This window comes from Lepidochelys kempii, chromosome 1 (genome assembly GCF_965140285.1).
Source record: "Lepidochelys kempii isolate rLepKem1 chromosome 1, rLepKem1.hap1, whole genome shotgun sequence".
Lineage (NCBI taxonomy): Eukaryota > Metazoa > Chordata > Testudines > Cheloniidae > Lepidochelys > Lepidochelys kempii.
This window is the reverse complement of record NC_136380.1, coordinates 10,301,531-10,320,392: the sequence shown is the minus strand read 5'-3', so window position 1 is coordinate 10,320,392 and position 18,862 is coordinate 10,301,531. Positions and strand designations below refer to the sequence as shown.

The following is an 18,862-nucleotide window of genomic DNA, read 5'->3' as shown; positions in this document are numbered from 1 at the left end:
GATCCCCATCTCTAGCCTCGCTCGGAGCAGCGGGGGCACAGGGACGAGTGGAACTGTCTGTTCCCTACGCTGCTGCCACGGGGGTAAGCTGGCGATGTGGATCTGTCACAAACGGCTTCTCAAGGAGAACGAGAAGCAGAGAGAGAGTTAACTGGAGAGCAGACTCAACAGCCGGTTACTGACTGCAAGCTTGGCCTGGGATGTTCATACCACTGAGCTCCTGGGCCCAAAATAAGCCTCTAGGATTTTCTGCTCCGAGTCAGTCTGAACAGCTGTTTACCCCTTTGCTGCTGGGCTGCACAGCCCTTCTGTTTATCCTTTCGGGAGTAAATCCTTAGCTCCTTCGCCGGCCACTGAGGGCAGGAACAAAATGCTTATCTCTGTCTTGCCAGCCAGTGAGTGAGTGGCACTGCCCGAGAGGGGATTGGCATTTTCGCTTATATTCTTTAAAAAACCAAACACGCCAAGCCCTTATCTATTAAACAGAGAACACAACAGTAGGAACAGGAAGGGTAACACAGTAATGCAATGAGTTGGTTGAGTCTGGAGAGGCCCTCTGCTGGCTGGCATCAGAACTGCTAGGCTGTGTGTCAGAGGCCCTGTACTGCCACCTAGAAGCTCCAAATAGAGCCCCGTTTTTTGCGATGGGGGCGCTCTTCCACTAGTGACTGGGCTGACAGCCACCAACGCCTCTCACGCAGCCGCAGGCAGCCTGTCAGCCAGGTTCCCAAGCAGCAACCTCAGTCCTTCCACCTTCCCAAACCGTATTTACACTTATTTCGCTCCCTTCAGACTTTCAAACTGCCTGTCTACCCAAGGAGAGGTGATGGATTGCTTGGGCGGCACAGATAAATAACTTCCCTGACCCTGCGTGCTGGCTCATGACTGCAGCACGTGCCAGGGCAGAGTCTGCAGCTGACCCTGGGGCAAATGCTCAACTGGCTCTGAGTGGGTGCCTGGCTTCTGGGGGAGTTGTTATTATTTCTCAGCAGTGGTGACAGCAAACAGCCTCTTGTGTGCAAGAGATCAATCATCCTTGTAGGACCCAGACAGAGCCTGCACTGGCATTTTCACACCCCCCTCACAGGAGTATCTGAGCACAAGGCAGAAAAGCATCGTCCCCATTTCACACAGGGGGAAACGAGACACAGAGAGACTAAGTGACTTGCCCAAGGTCTGGAAGACCAGCTGTGTCGCTCAGCTGTGGTTCCCAGTGCAGGAGAGATCGTGCACAAAGGGTCCACTAAAGATCCATTCACCGTCCGGACACCTGGGTGCTCAGATCCAGCACGCTCTGAGCTGAGCCACTCAGGGATTGTTCGTTCCAGGAGGAACTCAGGGATCTGTTTCCAGCCCAGCCCTGAATTTGGATCTGGCCCCAGGCTGACCCCTCACACATACTGAACTGCGACACCCATTCCCTGTGGGTCAGTTCCCCAGCTCTGATCACTCTCCATGGAGCTAGCTGGGCATTTCCTCCACTTCAGTGTCCAACGGTGGCTACTCCCAGCCACACGAGCCCAGGCCTTGCCTGGGAACAGAGCGTTCGCTAACGAACCTCTGTCCCCAGCACAGAGTCGCTGCAGGAGGAGCAGCTGCTCGCTCTGAACTCCTGGATTGTACCAGGGGCATCCTGACCACCCCTGACGATCCAGCGCTGGGCTACTCCTCCCCCGGCTTTCCCAGTGCACCTCAATCCCAGCCTGCAGCCCCCCGCCATTCCAGCCCTGGGATCCCCCCCAGCTCTGCCGATGCACTTTAGACCCAGCCTGCAGTACCCCACCGTTCCAGCCCTGGGCTCCCTGAGACGAGCCTTCTGGCCACACTGCACCCTACAGCCCGAGAATGGGATGAATAGGCTGAGACCTAACAAACTCGGTTTACTAGTCCCCACCAGAGCCAGGATGCCAAGCCAGGGTTCTTCAGCAGGGAGATCCCCCCAGCCCTGCAAGGCGGGGTTTGGAAGCAGCTCCTACTGCGGGGACTATAGGGTTTCGGGGAACTGACGAGACGGGATGGGTTGTGACCAGAGTGGGAGGCAGCTCTTCCCCACAACGACACAGACATTAGGTGCCATCAGAGGCCTGTCATGGGAGGCACTGGGGCTCTCTGCCAGCCAGCAGGCAGGCAGACTCATGGCTGCATTAGTGCTGCATGCGGCTGGCTGCTGGATCCGGCTGTGATCGGGCTCAGCCAGTCATCACTGCCCACTGCGTTACAGGATCACGGACGAGAGGTGGGGAAAATGACCTACGAGGAGCCCCCTAGACCCAGCTGCTGCAAGGCCTGGCCCCCAGTCCCCTAGGTCTACAGAACCTGGCTGGGCCTATGTCTGCATGAGTGATGGATCTCAGCGCTGTCCCACACGACTGACAGATCACACCCCAGCGCCGACCCGGCCCCTCCCTCTGGTGGAGCTGTCGGCTCAGCCTTCAGGTCATTCAACATTGGTGAGGCCTCATCTGGAGTACTGTGTCCAGTTTTGGGCCCCACACTGCAAGAAGGATGTGGATAAATTGGAGAGAGTCCAGCGAAGGGCAACAAAAATGATTAGGGGTCTGGAACACATGACTTATGAGGAGAGGCTGAGGGAGCTGGGATTGTTTAGCCTGCAGAAGAGAAGAATGAGGGGGGATTTGATAGCTGCTTTCAACTACCTGAAAGGGGGTTCCAAAGAGGATGGCTCTAGACTGTTCTCAATGGTAGCAGATGACAGAACGAGGAGTAATGGTCTCAAGTTGCAGTGGGGGAGGTTTAGATTGGATATTAGGAAAAACTTTTTCACTAAGAGGGTGGTGAAACACTGGAATACGTTACCTAGGGAGGTGGTAGAATCTCCTTCCTTAGAGGTTTTTAAGGTCAGGCTTGACAAAGCCCTGGCTGGGATGATTTAACTGGGAATTGGTCCTGCTTCGAGCAGGGGGTTGGACTAGATGACCTTCTGGGGTCCCTTCCAACCCTGATATTCTATGATTCTATGATTCATCTCTAGGACAGCCACCCCGGGCATTCGGAGATTATAAAGCCCTCCAGTGATCATCTAGTCTGACCTTCTGCAGGACACAGGCCAACTTCCCTGAATTAATTCCTGCTTCGAAGTCCAAGAGCTGTGACCGAACATCCCATCCGGAGTAAAAAATGGCCAGTGAGGCCACGTCTGGCATGACTTGTTCCAATGGTTAATTGCCCTCACTGGTAAAAAGGTACCTTATTTCCAGTCTGAATTTGTCTGGCTGCAACTTCCAGCTAGTGCATCGTGTCCGACCTTTCTCTGCTAGACTGAAGAGCCCATTGCCCTATTTCAGTTCCCTGTGTAGTTACTTATAAACTGTGATCAAGTCACCCCTTAACCTTCTCTTGGATAACCTATGTAGGTCGAGCATCTTGAGTCTCTCGCGACCAGGCAGGTTTTCCAATCTTTTCATTATTCCTGGGGCTCTGATCCAAACCTCTGCAATTCGTCAACATCCTTCTTGAACTATGGACACCAGAACTGGACACAGCATTCCCGCACCGGAGCCGAACACAGAGGTCAAATAGCCTCTCTGGCCACACCGCCACACTGGGAGCACCTGTTCAGCTGATTATCCACCACGACCCCCAGTGGGGTTTTTTGAGTCCCTGCTTCCCAGGAGAGAGTCCCGCACCCTGTATGCACGGCCTGCATGCTTTGTCCCGAGGTGTATAAGGTAGGCTATGGAGGCTGGCCTGCAGCTGCGAGAGGAGTTCCTACACACTCGGCCCGCTCCTGTCCACCCCCGGCGCTCAGACATCACAGCGTCAGCCTTTTGCATTTATACCGTGCCCACCGCGGTAGCGTCCGAGGGACATCCAAGAGTGGTGAGTACATTCTCCCCCTTGTCCGCCCAAGGCCTGCATGCCCATCCTCCCATTCTGGCCACGTGGCTGGCCCCTCCCCATGGGACCCCCGGCCTGGGGGCAGCCCAGCTACGTACCAGGCTGATGTCCTGTAGCGTGATGGATTTCTTCTCCTCCACCACCTGCCCCAGACGCCCAAACATCAGCTGCAGGCAAAGAGACGAGAGTCAGGAGCTGGTGGGCCGAGGAAGAGGAAGGTTGGCTCGCGGGTGAAGTCGCATCCCGCAGGAGCCCGGGCGCAGCCGCCAGCGGTTTTTTTGGGAGCAGCGGCACAGCCAGCTCCTCCGCCCAGCTCCCGGGACGTGGGTGCAAGAGGACAGGCAGGGCTTGGGGGGAGGCCATATCAAGAGGAAGCAGCTGGACACAGAGGGGCCCTCTGGCTCTCCCCAGCTCCCAGGCTAACACAGCCTTTGCGGCCTGTGATCTCCCTAAGTCCTGGCCTGGACTCATCAGTTGTGGAGGGGACGGCTGAGTCTCCATGCCCCACAATCTTGACCTGGAGCGGCCACTATTTATGGGAAGAGGACAGCTAAGTCTCCAAGCCCTTCCAGAGCTTGGCCCCTCCACTGAGCACCACAGCACACACAGACCACTACAGCAATATGGCAGCGTGGGCCCCGGCCCACTGGAGAGCGGGCTGAGACCCACCAAACTCCTGCCACATAGGCAGCCGCTTGATGGGATCAGCAAGTGGGACACAGACAAACCAGTGACTTGCGGCCTAGGGCCTGTCCACAGTCCCCCAGTCCATGCAGTACCCTTCAGCACCAGTCTGACGTGCCCATCAATTCCTACCCTTGCAATACGGCTGCAACGGCCTTTTTCATCCACCACCAACCAGCCTCCCCACGCACCGGGCCAGTCGCATCCCTGGCTTTAGCTCCACTGCAGCTAGCAAAGTTTCACCGGAGACGAATCTGGCCCCCTTCGCTTTGGATTAAGGATCTGGGGGGGAGCTGCCGATGGCCAATCCTGCTCCACTCGAAGGCGGCTGCGCTGGGGATTTGTCTCACCTTCAGTAATGGAGGCATCCGGCATCACGTTCTGGGGAGCAATCCGGGCCAGTGAGAGGCCGTTTCACTGCCTGTCCTGTAACCGGGCTGGGGCGCTCCCAGCCGGCAGAGCGGCACATGCCGGAGGTGACACAGCCTCGCCCTGCTCTGGACTGCGCCCCACAACGTGAGACACGGCGACATGGAAACACCTATCGAAGCCTCAACGTGCTTCTGAATCTTTTCGTCGGAGAAGACGGGGGATAAGGTACGAGCATCCCTAGCGGGGGCGGGAGAGGTATAGCATCGGGATGGCTCTGGCGCGGACTGGCGAGAAGGCGACCAAGGGGGAGATCAAAGACGCGGTACGTGGACCGGATCTCAGAGAGGCCAGTCGGCACGACAGCCCGGGGTACGACCGTGCGTTTTGGAAGGAGGCTAGAACAGTGGCCAACCCCGAACAGGGAAGTGGCAGACAAGAAGATGAGGCAGAAATCAAGAGAGCGGGTGCTGAGATCTACGCGTGTCACAAACGGCTCTTACCCTTCCACAGACACCGCTGCTCGGCTGGTCGCATTATTATCTAGCTAAGGGATCTGCGGGCTGGCACTGACTGGGCTCTCGCGAGAGTTCCTGGCAGGCAAGCGGCCTATTGATCATGTCCCAGGCGATGGGTGAGCTGCTTAAATACTCACCGAGGGCTTGCTCTGTGGGAAAGTCTCGCACTGAGCAGAGATCAGGTCCAGCAGACTCAGTGGGCTAGGGGCAGGGCTTCTCAACCACACCCTTCTCCCCCACACACTACAAAATGGACCTTTCCAATGTAATGGTGATGGAACTGGGGCTGTTTGTACATTGATTCCAGTGGAGATAAGTCAGCCCTTTGATCCTGCTCCCTAGCTGTGCCTAGGCTGGGAATCCTTTCCAGAGCACAGTCCTTAATAGCCCCAGCGTTTTCCGGGCAGGATTTCTCCGTTTCGGCATCGAAGATCGCTACACAGGGGTGGCTGGCCCCAATTCGAGTGGACCCTGCGGGCACTCACTCACATTTGACCTGGTTGCTGCTCCATCAGATGGAGGGAGGGCTGGGCCATACCTGAGCGGCGTTGTGACACCGAGCCCCAGGTCGCAATGCTACCCACTCCACTTTGGCCCAGCTGCCCCTCTGGGATGGCCTGGCCTAATTGGAGTGAGTGGCACTGCGACCCCAGGAGTGAGAGGGAAGGCTCAACGCACCTGTCTAGGAAGTTGGGTGTGCTCCCCACCAGATGAAAACCGCTGGTCTAGGTACTTCACTAGCTTCATGATCATTTAAAGCCAATAGGCTTTTGTGCTCCTAAATGTGCGTCACTTTTGAAAACGGCAATGCAGAGCCTAAGTTTCTTACGGTGCTTTTCGAAACGTTCGCCCAAGTCTGCCCTCTGCAGGCATCCGTGCACCCCCAAATTCCTGGCCCAGCATGCACAGGGCTCCACGGAAGACGTGGGATGGATTCTTTGGGGATGGTCTCCTTTCGAGCTTTCCCAAGGTAGACCACTCCATTCCTCTTGGAGACGGAGGAGGGGATATTCCCAGGACAGGCTCGTTCCGCCCGTTGGCTGGATGTCTAGGGTGGCGGCAAGGCCGGAAGGATCACCTTATGAGGAACGATTAACAGAGCTAAGGGCCGGAATCTCAGCTGGTGTAAATCGGGGCAGCTCCATTGACATAGGTGCTGAACATCTGGACTGTAACATCTGTCGATGGAAGCGTTCCCCAGCAGCTGGGCTGCAGCGTGCCCTGCCAGAGTTGCTGGCTGCTCTCCAGATGTTTTCTGGTTGGCTTTAAAATGGATTTACCTGGACAAAGCCTTGGGGAAAGAGGAGGGGACGTCCTGGAGCCAAGGGGTGAGAACGGAAGCAGCCCCTGCGCTAACAAAACGAAGCCTGTGTTTACCGGCTTCCTGACACGTGGCCTGGGAAGGGAGCTGGAGCCCAGACTCCTCCAGGCTGCAGCTGCTCTCCCGGGGGAGTTCAACATGGTTCCAGATCGGATGTTCCCACTTGCTGGCTGGTGTCACTGGACGCCGTCAATCAACAAGCAAGAACACAGGCAGTCAGTGGTCATGTCTCAGGTCTATAATAAGAGGCCATAGGAGCTGCCACAGCTGGAGAAGTCGATGGCTCCTCTAGGGTCGGACCGAACGTGGCCAGGGCTAAAAGTGCTCATAGACTCACAGCTCAGGATGGGGCTGAGGCAAACACCCAGATCTGAGCACTCCCAAACTTTAGCTCTGCATCCACACTTGGTGGTCCAGGTCCCCTCTCTCCTCATCACACACACTGTAAATGTGCCACCCTACTCCAGGAATTCCTTCCTGACCCCAGCTGGGGAGCTGTCTATGCCTGGAAGCATGAGGACTGTCACGGTTTGCACATCCCAATGGCTAGCTTCATCTCTGGAGCAGGGCTGATTTAAACCCCAGGAGGTCTGGAATTCAGGGCCAAGCTTTGCTGCTGAGCGACAGAGAACATGTAACGACTTACAGGGAAGCTGATCTCCTCTTCCAGCACTTTATCTCCCACGACCTGGAGGAAACAAGAAACACAGAGATGAGGGCCAGGGAGCTGAGGAATCGGTGCTCTGGAAAACCCCGGCCACGGAACAGGAGCTGAGAGAGGATTTAAACCCTTTATACAGTAGGGTCTAATTCGCCGAGACCTGATTGTATCTGTGAAAGCTGCTGAGGATGGGTGAGCTTGGAACTTTGTAGCAGCAGCGGGAACAGAATCCAGGTCGTCCTGCTCCCGAAGCTCAGGTCTCTGCCCCCGGAGCGAAAGGAGAAAAGTCCCTAGGCAGGATTCTAACACAGGGAATGCTCCTGTAGGATGGGTGGGGTGGGAGGGGAGAGAATCGACTCGAATCAGACCCACTGTAGGGGTGACATGACCTTAAGGTCACCCCCTTTTGGAGTTGGTCTTCCAGGGCAAACCAACGTGCATCGTGGCCAAACGACATCCCACCGCTGAGTGACACTGAGACAAACCGGCCCTGGGCTGTGTTGCAACAGGATCATTTGTGCCCATCTCAGCATCTTTGCTGGGCTGGTTTTTATGTATGTTCCTAAAGCTCATGGTTCAGGGTTTCAGGGGTCAGGAAGGGATTTTTTTTGCCCCATGTGTATTCTGGGGGGGGTTATTTAATCTCCTTCCTCTGAAGCATGAGGGATGGCCACAGCCGGAGGTGGGACATAAGACGGGGAGGGCCAGGGCGCTGAGGTGGCACCGGGTACTCTCTCTCTCTCAGGTGCATGGCTGCCCTGCATGCTCGGGGTCTAATTGATCGCCATGTGTGGGATTGGGAAGGAATTGGCCCCCTGGTCAGACTGGCAGGGACCTTGGGGTTTTTCTACCTTCCTCCGCAGCATGTGGGTGCAGGTCTGGGATGGGTTGTGCACCCCCCACAAGGTTTGAAGGGGTTAAGGTGGCCAGGTGAGCCAATTAACTCCCTGGGCTGCACCTGGGGGAGGACGCAGGGAGCAGGAGTTGATTAAATGAAGCTAAGCTGGACAGGAACAGGAGGGGCCTGGCTAAAGCCCAGGAGCTGAGAGCAGAAGGGATGGCAGGGAAGGAGTCTGCAGCCGCCCCTGGGAGGAGGGAGTTTGGGCCGGCAAGCCCAGCGCAGGGGGAGAGCCAGAGAGGTAGGGAAGGCTCAGGGGAAAGGGAAGGCAGCAGAGTACAGGGCAAGGCAGAGCTTGGCTGCTGAGGAGAGGGCCCTGAGCTGGAACCTGGAGCAGAGGGTGGGCCCCGGCTCCCCTAACAGCCCCTGGGGAAGTGGCGCAGACCAGACAGCAGAGAGCAGACTGCTGGGGACAGTTTGCCCTGAAGGACTCCGATACCCTGGAAGAGGAGGATAATAGTGACCTGGCCAGGAAGGGGTGGGGGCACGTCACCAACAGGAAGCAGCAGCTCCTGGGGCGAGAGGGGCCGCAGGGCGAGGCAGGATGGGAGGCGAGACGGCCAGAGGAGGGCGCAGCACCTGGAAAGAGCTAATTCCCAGAGCCACCAGGAGGAGGCGCCCGAGGGGTGAGTGGACCCCATGATAGGGTCACTGCCTGTGGTACATCACGGTCTAGTCTCCTGTGGGTCTCATTCGCTTTGGGCTCATTTCGGCTTGGGTATCGCGCATGGGTGCTGGGTGAGGCTGGTGGCCTGTGACAGACAGGAGGACACACTGGATGATCTGGTCCTTGAACTCTCTGACTCTAAAACTGTCCTGATAAGATTCCCCCCACCTCCTACGAGAAATGAGCATGAACCGTGGGACCTTTCTTGTGGCTCAGTCCCCGCTGGGTGGAGGGGGGCTGGATCCCTGGCAATTCCAGGCAGTTTTCCTTCGGGAAAGGCCAGGTCATCAAAACCGAAAGGTTCCGTGGGAATTTGTTGATTTCAACGCATCTGTCAACAGGCTCCAGGCAAGCTCCAGGTGGAAACCTCCTTAATCTTCTGCCACCGGTCGCCCTTTTGGGCTCCCCAGCATCACCGCGGCTCACCTGGCAGGTGGCCACCAAGCCAGGGCTTCCAGGCTCTGCCGCTCCCCAGCAGGGTGGGCTGCCCACCTCCCTGGCTCCAGCTCTCCAGCGCCCCAGGCTGCCCGAGGAGCCAGCCACACAATGGTGTTTCCCCCCAAACAGATTTCTTTTCTTTCTTTCCTTCCTGTGAAATTGATACACTTTTGACCTTTGTGTCCCCATTTAGGATGAATTTTTTTGCTTTAATTTCAAAATTTGTGGCACGCGGGAAGGGCCGGTTTTCGGCTGGCTCTGCTCCACAGCACCAGCCGCGTTCCCGGTGCCCTACGAACAGGGCAGAGTTGCCAGCAGAGGGACCCGGGCCCAACTCCTCTGCTGCTCAAACAGCATGCCTCCACAGCGCCTCTGCTGGGGTCACCGACCTGGCCCCCGTACCACACGGGTATGAGGGGGAGTCAGGCCCCTGCCCCAGAGACCCTCCAGACCTGATCCTGCGAGGTGCTGAGCACTCTCGACACCTAGTGACATCCCGGGAGCACCCTGCTGGAACCGGCCCCGACGGGACAGGGGAGGATGGGGATGCAGGAGGAAGCATGGGGAAAGGAAAGCACCTCTCAGCAGAGCAGCATGGACAGCGATGGGCAGATGGGCACACGGATTTATTTCATGGGGATGGGTTTCTTCTGGAGTAGGCGAGGACGCCCCAAGCCCCAGGAACCCTGCCTCCCTCCCGCTGTGCAGAAGGCCCCGTCTGTGCTCCAAGCTGGGGAGCTGAGTTTACTTGTATCATGGCTGTTCCCGAGGGCAAGTTCTGGACTCCTCCCATGACAGACGCGGCCCATGTTGGGCTGCGGTACCACCCACCTGGCAGAAGAGCTGGTGGTTATCTTCCGAGACCAGCAGGAGGCAGCAGCAGGGGGACTGGGTCTCCTGCTTCAGCTGGGGAAGAGAGAGCGAGAGAGAGAGGGAGGCAGTGGTTAGAGATGCAGAGAGACCCTCTTTAGAGCAGGCAGGGAGCCCTGGGACACACTCGCCAGCCCGTTCCGCTGAGATCTGCAGCCCAAATGTTGGGTAGCTTAGCTGAGCCAGGCTGCTTGATGGGGGCCCATCAGTCTCACCCACCACCTGGCACTTGTGCTTACAAAGGTGAAGTGTCATCCTGCCCTGGCTACAGGTGGGGAAACTGAGGCACAGTGTTCTAAGTGACTTGCCCAACGTCACACAGGGAGTCAGTGGCAGAGGGAGGACGAGAACCCAGGAATCCTGTCTCCCAAAAAGTGACACCTGGCTGCTGAGCAGGCTCCAGGCAGAGAAAGACGCACAGTGGGAGATAAAGGGGCCTAGGAAAGCAGAGGAGGGTTTTAATGGAGAGCAGAGCTTCCATTCTCTTTTGCACAAGACTAGAGACTTAGAGCGCAGACTGAAGAGTCACTGGGCTCCCCCAGAGAGAGGGAAACCATCACTTCCAACGCTCAGACTCCAGTAGCACCTCTCCAGGGTGGCTGGGGAAGCAGATCCAGCATCACCGTGCTTCCCCGCACCCCAAAGCCCCCCGTCCCACTGACACAAACTCCTCCCCAGACGCCTGTGCCAACACAAGCCAGCTGCAAGATGCGCTCGGCAAAGCAGACTCCAGAGGGCACAGCCGGGAGGCCCAGTTCTCTGCTGTACTCGGTCAGGTTTGCCCTGGCTTGTCTCAGGTTAGCTTGATTTGGGGAATGCAGAGGCACAAGCTAAACCAACAGACCCAGCCCGACACTGAAATTAGTGTCTGCCCCAGCTGCACTCAACCAACTTAAGCCGGGGCAGCGTGTGCACGTCACCTCCGTCCCAGTGGTGTGAATCTGGAAGAACTCCACCGGAGCCGATGTGTGTAAACAGAGAACGGGACCCGCTGTCAGATCAGCTCGTGAGCTGGCTCTGTGAAGGCCCCGGCTAGGCGAGGAGGATGAGGTGTGTTCCGCAGACATGGGGTAACTAGCACATGGTTAAACCCCGCTTACCACCTCATAGGGCAGAGTCCTGCCTCATGGGGACAATTCCCAGCTCCCCCTCCTGAACCACTGGCCAAGACCCCTGGATGGATGCCAAGGGATGGTTTGCCAGAGCCAGGGCTGTGTACAGAGCTCAGAGTCTGACCGACTCACAAGAGGAGAGGTTTGGAGCCCAGCTTTGAGTCTTTGGGCTTTGTCCAGACCCAGGGACTGTGCTCACTAGAATGGGGGTTGACCTGTTGGCCGCTGGGACAGAGACATTTTTTTCAATGCTTGTATTCCAGTTGCTCCTCTCTAGGGTGGCACTGTCCGCACCCCAGTGCCCACCTTCCAACTGACACAAGCTTCTCCCCTGACGCCCATGCCAACCCAAACTCCCCTCCCCACAGGGCCAACCCAAGCCCAGGGTAAGCAGATCACCCACAGAAGCAGGATACGGCATGGGCACCGCTGACGCGTCCAAGCTCCAGGGCACAGAAGAGAGCCCTCCCTGTGCCTCCTGTGTTTGGGGTCTCTGCTGAGGCAGCCAGCCAAGGGGCTGCCTGTCGACACCACCCACCCTTTCCCATTAGCTGCAGAAGAGCCATCAGGTGCTGCTAACATCTGCTGACGCCAGGCTGGGGGGACAGAGGCGAGCGGTCCTGTATCCCCTTTCCTACGGCCGGAGCCTCCCAGTGCCCACTTCTCACTCCTCCCTTTCTGACGAGGGGCCAGCCCTGCTCCCAAGGGGGGCTTTGTCTGTGATGAGAACTGGCCCCCATCTCGATGCTGAGCCTGCCCCGAGGGCTGGGGCTCGCCAAACGGCCAGCCTGGGCTGGAATGGGGGGGGATCCAGTTACAGCACTGGGGTCATCAGCTCATGGAGGGCCCTGGGGGTGCAGCTCGCCTGTGTGGACAGCCATTATTATTACGGATTCTACAGTAGCACCAAGGGCTCCAACCCAGATCTGAGCCCCATTGCGGCAGGCGCTGGACAGACACGTAGTGGGAGACAGTGTCCTCACCCCAAAGACCTTGCAGTCTAAAGAGTCAGACAGACACAATGTGGGAGGGGAAACTGAGGCACAGGGGAGGGGACATGACTTTCCCTAGGTCACCCAGCATCTGAGTGGGGAGCAGAACCCAGGTTTCCTGACTCCCGGTCCAGTGCCTTGCCCACTAGACCTCACGACCACCACTCCAGCCCTGACCGGTGCAGGTTGCCACCTAGCACTCCGGAAGCCTAGCTGGGTCTGTCGCTGGGTCTGTCGACTGGCCCAGCCTTAACAGCTCTCGTTTTGATCTCCCTGCCAACCCAGCGGCAGACACGCACCAGCGGCCTCGGGGGAACAGATCACCTGCCTCTGCTTTTTCAGTGCTGACTGAATCGGACAGGGCTCCACCTTCCCAGCCTTGCACCCTGGTGCCTGCAGGCTTGTTGGCATGGGGATAATTATGCCTCTTTAACGCCCACATGGATGCTCGGAGCCTTTTTCCCATTTGGCTTATGGATCTATGCTTAATAACACACACTGACCTTGATCTCACAGCACTAGCTAATCCTCGTGCCCCCCCATGAGCTGCTGTTCTCCCCACTGTACACCTGGGGAAACTGAGGCACAGGGCAGTGACTTGGCCAGGTATGAGAACCCAGGAGTCCTAATGCCCCCAAACCCGGCTCTAACCCCTAGGCTGCTCTCCCTCCCAGAGCAAGGGATAGAACGCACAAATCCCCCTTCCTGACACCCTCTGCTCTAACCCTTAGCTACCACTCCCTCCCTCTCACCATTTCTCATTATCGTACTGAGTTTCTCTTTCCCTGGACGTGCCCGCCCCCGCTCCTTTTCCCTTCTGTCTAATCACAGCCTGGCTTAGCCGGCCAAAATTGTATTTTGCAACAAGGCTTGCAAGCCTATGACCAGAAAGAGGCAGCGAAAAGCAATGCCCCAGAGCGCGACGCTGGGCCAATTTTGCCAGGTCTCAGCGCACCTGATACAACTGAGTGCCAGGCCTGAGTTTTTCCAGCAGCGAAAGTCAACACCCGAGGCAGAAGCTGCATTTTCTCTCTCTGCTGTTCTTTTCTCTCCCTCTTTTGTGTGTGTTTGTCTCGTTGTGCCTCCTAGGAAATGGGATCAGACCTGCCCAAAAACAGGCACCATTCCTGAGACTGTCAAACGGGGTCCCTCCTAACAACTTGATCCAGCAAAAGGGGACAAGGGACGGTGTTAAAACTATAGCCTCGCTTCATACTTCACACTGTTAACGCGGGAACTGTTTTCCCGTCTTTCTGTACCTTTAATAAAAGGTTCAAAGGGTTTTTAACAGGGTACGTGCCATGGGACTAAGCAAACCCCGAAGCAGGTTTAATGATGGTTCACACTGGTGGGTGATTACAGGGTTACAGAAATGTCTTCAGCTCTTTGGGCCCAGGGTGCCCAGCCTGCCCCAGGGTGCGCGGAGATAGGAATCGGTTACGACTGAGAGGGAAGAGATTGGCACACATTGTCCTAGGGCAGCCCCTGCGGCAAATCACGGCCCGGCCTGGCCTCTCGCCACCAGCTCCGCTCCCTGCCTGGCTCCTGCAGAGCCATCTGGCCTGCTCCTTTTATTCAAGGTCAGAAGCCGTCTGTATGTTGAACTCTCATAGCAGTGATTAGCATCTGCAATATGGATACAACCCCTCCTATCCCGGGTAGGCTCCAGACACCGTAGGAATGCAGCTGCCTCTGGGGCGCAGCCTAGCCACTGTTAAACAGCTCACAGAACACCACGTAACGGCTGCTAGGCACGGTAAAGGGCCGCACATCCCCTGAGGGAATTTAGAGGAGCAGGGCATGATTATCTGAGCTGGCCAAGATCATGAATAACCAGGGGTAATTGGGACCTCAGGATTATCTTCGGCGTCGCCAGCACCCTGCTGGGTCTTAGCACCAGGCCGGCTCCCTGAACCCAACCTGGCTCCCCCATCACACCCCGGACACCAGGCCAGGTCCCTGCATCCAACCCAGCCAGCTCCCTGTACCCAACATGCCCCCCCCTCCATATACCACACTCCCCCCTGGAAACTATGTCTGGTCCCCGTACCCAACCCGGCTCCCCCTGCCCACTGCACCAGGTCCCCGTATCCAACCCGGTCCCCCTGCCCACCGCGCCAGGTCCCCGTACCCAACCTGGCTCCCCCTGCCCACCGCGCCAGGTCCCCGTACCCAACCTGGCTCCCCCTGCCCACCGCGCCAGGTCCCCGTACCCAACCCGGTCCCCCTGCCCACAGCGCCAGGTCCCCGTACCCACTCATTGTCTCCCAACATTGCGCCAGCTCCACATACCTAACCCAGCATCCCCCCAGTGCTGCTCCAGGTCCCCATAAACAACAAAGCACCTCCCTGCCGTGGCTGTGCAAGGCCCCTGTACCGCAACCAGCAGCCCCCAACATCATGTCTGATGCTCTGCTCCATGAACTGCCAGCGCTCCCGCCTCAAGCACCCAGCTGTACCTGGACTGACCCCACCTGATATCTTGTGAGATCTCACCAAGCCACCCCTGGAGGTAGGACAGCTGCAGGCTACCGGCAGCATTCTAGCACCACCTTCAATTGTATGGGCAAGAGGCATCAGCAGAAAATAAAAGCTTCTGAACATGCCCAAATGTGAACTAAATCCTTCCCAGAGAAGGGAGAGGTGTGAGCTGCTTCCTCGAAGGCAGCTCAGCAAGTTGTTCACTCTGAAGCCTAGTGATGACACCTTGGACATAGTTCAGGAGGTTGCTTTGCAATCGAAAGGGTGAGAACAGGGACCGGGGGGGGCATTAAATTAAACACAGCTGCTGGGTCTGGGCGGGGCACTCAATCCAACCCCTTTGCTCAGGCACCGAGCGCACTAGAAACGCTGACAAATAAAACAGACGCCACTGTCTCTTCCTCTTTATTCTGCTGTGCTGCGAACCTCCCCGCTCTGTCCGGCCCCTGCACAGGCCGGCTGTGTGCAAGACGCTCTGCAGGGAGCAGCTAACACCTGCCCAGCGCTAGAAACACTCCGGCAACACTAAGTCACGGGCAAAGCAAGGCCACGCTCCGCTGCCCCGCTGAGGTCAATAGCAAGGCTGCCCTGGGTTTCCCTGCGAGGCGGATGGGGCAGAACGTTCCCTCCCCGGGAGGTCCGTCGCAGTGAAAGCAAAGCACCCAGGTACTTACATAGTTAATGACCTTCAGCTGGAGCGAAGCCGCGTCGAGGTCGTACAGCTCCCCTGCAAAAGCAACGAGCAAGAGCGTTGGCTGGTGTGATGGGCTGGCGGGAGGGAGTTAAGCCAGAGACCCTGCAGCACCTGCCCGGGAAGCCAGGTAGCATAACTAGCTAACCCAGCCGGAACCAGCTCGCCAGGCTGGGCACTGGCCATTCCGGAAAGTCCGGCACCGTAACGGTCTTGCTGGTGACTCCCCTCCGCTGCCCCGTCCCCTCCACCATTCATCTCCCACCAGCCAGAGGATGGTCAGTTCTTGGCGCTCCTGCTCCCTGTGGCGTGGTGGGAGCTGCCAGGCTGAGTCAGGCCACAGGCTTCCCCACCTGCCTGACACTCACAGAGACCTGGGCACCAATTTGTTCATTCTCTCCTCTGCCCCGGGAGGCCGCTCAGTGTCAGAAGCCAGGGGAAACCAAGTCACCGAGCGAGGCAAGAACTAGCCCACTATCTCCTAGCCACAGGGGCAGAGCCAGGAATCAGGGCCCAGTACTTGCCTCCTTTCACATCAAGTCCAAATACAGCTAGATTGGGCCTTGGAATCTAGCAGTCTGGGCTCCAATCACCAGACAGCCCCAGGTGGGAAAGGGCCAGGGGGCAAATGTCTCTGTAGGGTGGGCAGATCCTTGATGGCCGAGACTGCATCTGTCCAACCCCCCACTCCCCACAGCTCCAGGGCGCTCAATATCACACAGGGACTGGGCTGCTGCTCCGGGGCAGCTGGGCCTGACTGGCCCCAGGTCCCGTCCACCAGAGCGACTCCTCCATGCCCCGGTCCCTGGATGCAGCCTGGGCCACGTGCCAATGGCAACGACCCCATACGTGGGCGCTGGCAGCTCTAGAGAAGGGGGCCCCTGCTCTGTGGTGCCTGCCAGTCCCCCTCAGTGCTCAGGCCCCTCTCGAGCTGGAAAGAGCTGTCCCCCGCTTACCGCACAGCTGCAAGATCTTGCGGTCCAGGTCGCTATAGCCGCTGTGCGTTGCCCTCTCGGTCTTGGCCAGGGAATTCTGGGACGAGCTAGTGGACAGGCTGACCTGGGGCCAGGGCTGCAGCTTCTGGAGGGTTTGGACACGCCGGTATGCCACCAGGACCTGCAAGGCACAAGCAGGTGGGGGAGGGGGGGAAGGGGTCAGCGGAGGGGAGCTGTTCCCATTCCTCCTGGAACCCGGCCCCCTTCCCATCCGTTAGGGGCTTATTCTGTGCACCATACACTGGGCAGGGCTGGTTACGCACAGAGCTCGGGTCAGGCTGTTCTCTTTCCTAGCCACGAGGATGGGGAGAGAAAACAGCGTCAAGCCTCAAACCCCATGTAAACCTTCCCCTGCCTGGACATGGTCCAGTTCCCACTCACACGCCCAAGTGGCCTGCATACAGCCATACCCTCATTCCAGACCACCAGCCTAGGACCAGCTCCTGGGGGAACTTCAGGGTCTCAGTCCGGGGGTGATGGAAAGAGGAGGGGGTAGAGCCTGGGGGACATTCTGGAGCAAGGAAGGGATGGACTCCACCATAGTGAGGAGAACCAGGCGGCTGGAACAGAAAGTGAACCAGCTTTTGGGGATCTGGGAGCTGACAGATGCTGTGTGTCTGGATACCGAGGTGAGAGGCACTTTAGAACTACGGTGGCTTAGATTAGATTAGATACTGAGAAGTGAATTCACCTTGCCAGGTAGATCTGCCCCACTAGGGCTGAGAATTAAACCCAGTATGAGAAAACAGTTTCCTTAAAGGTTTTTATTCTTGTCCCTTTTAAATAATAAGACAAGATAGTCGTCTCCTTCCTTAAATCGCTGTTGTAATAAATCCACTGTTATTATTTTTTATATTAAAGAAGCACCTAGAATCCCCAACAAAAGCCAGACCCTTATTGTGCTAGAAGCTGTACACACAACACACAACACACACACACACAGAGTGAGATATGGTCTTTTGTCCCCGAACCCCTTTGAGGAAGTCTCAGAAAGCTAGAGAACCACAAAAGACAAGGTTTATTCCCCTCTCTTTCACAGAGCTCACATTCTTCCTTCTCCTCTTTCTCCGCCCTCCCTTTCCTCTCCGCTGGTGCATCCTGGGAATTGTCGCTCCTGGACTCAAAGCTCCAGGAACCACCTAGAAACTGACTTACAAACCAGGGTAGAGATCTGCTCCTAGCTAGATACAACACACCCTTCCCCTTCAGAACAACCACTGTCAGACTTCAAACTGCCATTGAGTCCAGCAACAAAGTTTTCCAATCTTAGAATAATAGAATATCAGGGTTGGAAGGGACCTCAGGAGGTCATCTAGTCCAACCCCCTGCTCAAAGCAGGACCAATCCCCAATTTTTGCCCCGATCCATAAATGGCCCCCTCAAGGATTGAACTCTCAACCCTGGGGTCAGCAGGCCAATGCTCAAACCACTGAGCTATCCCTCCCCCATTTCAGGCAGTCTCCTTTGTCTCACACTTCTCCTAGTACATGGAGAAGCAGGACCAAGACTGGGCAATGGAGCAATTCCCAAATGCTATACATTGCCCATTAGCACGATCGGTGTCATCGGGGTTCTCTGGTCCAGGGTGGAAATTAGCATTCTCTTCTCCAGCTGCTGGCGGAGAAGCTGCCGACAACCTTGAAATGTTCCATTTCTTTCCATCCATTAATCCATCCGAATCTGCTCGGGGTTCTGTTATCTGCAAAGGACACACACATCTTGAACGCCCTTCTTCTGCCTCTGAATGGCAGTTTCACACGAACAAAATCTCCAGTTTGAAATTTGTGAGGTTTAGCACCGTTCTTCTGAGCTCCGCACTGCCTGTATTTCTCCTGTGTGCTCTTAACACTTTCGCGACTAGCTGCAAGGGAGGATTTGGTTGAAAAAAGAGAACACGCAGGCCCTTGACAGGTAGTAAGTCGTGAATTTATCTTGCATCCTCTTAATAGATGAAAGGGTGATACTCCTTTGTTGCATGCGGGGTGGCCCTGAAGCAAACAACATTGCATGCAAAGCTTCCTTTCACGGTCTCACTTGTAACTAAGCTGCAAACTTTCTTGCACCAATCTGTTCATTCCCTCGACTAGACCATTAGCTCTCGGATGATATAAAGCAGAGGTCCCCAAACTGTGGGGTGTTCCTCCCTAGTGGGGGGGTCCGGGCCAGCCCCATCTGGGGGTGAGAAGGGAGTGCCACCCAGCCCCGCTCCGCTCCCAGCTCTGCTCTGGTCCTTCCCCTAGATGCAGCCCTGGTGCCCAGCCCCGTGCCCAGCCTCGACCCCGACTCTGCACCTGGCTCCGCACCTGG

General features: G+C 57.0%; 1 protein-coding gene across 2 annotated transcripts in view; it reads right to left on the bottom strand.

Annotated features, from left to right (window-relative positions):
* Window positions 1-18,862, bottom strand: part of PDE2A (phosphodiesterase 2A) — a 366,524-nt gene that overhangs the window by 41,749 nt on the left and 305,913 nt on the right. For both annotated transcript variants that reach the window (XM_073333785.2, XM_073333795.2), the window contains 5 exons: window positions 16,517-16,676; window positions 15,544-15,596; window positions 10,246-10,320; window positions 7,397-7,438; window positions 3,957-4,025 (listed from right to left, as the gene is read on the bottom strand). In XM_073333785.2, the coding sequence (XP_073189886.1) occupies window positions 3,957-4,025; window positions 7,397-7,438; window positions 10,246-10,320; window positions 15,544-15,596; window positions 16,517-16,676 (399 nt within the window). The remainder of the gene's footprint in view (window positions 1-3,956; window positions 4,026-7,396; window positions 7,439-10,245; window positions 10,321-15,543; window positions 15,597-16,516; window positions 16,677-18,862) is intronic.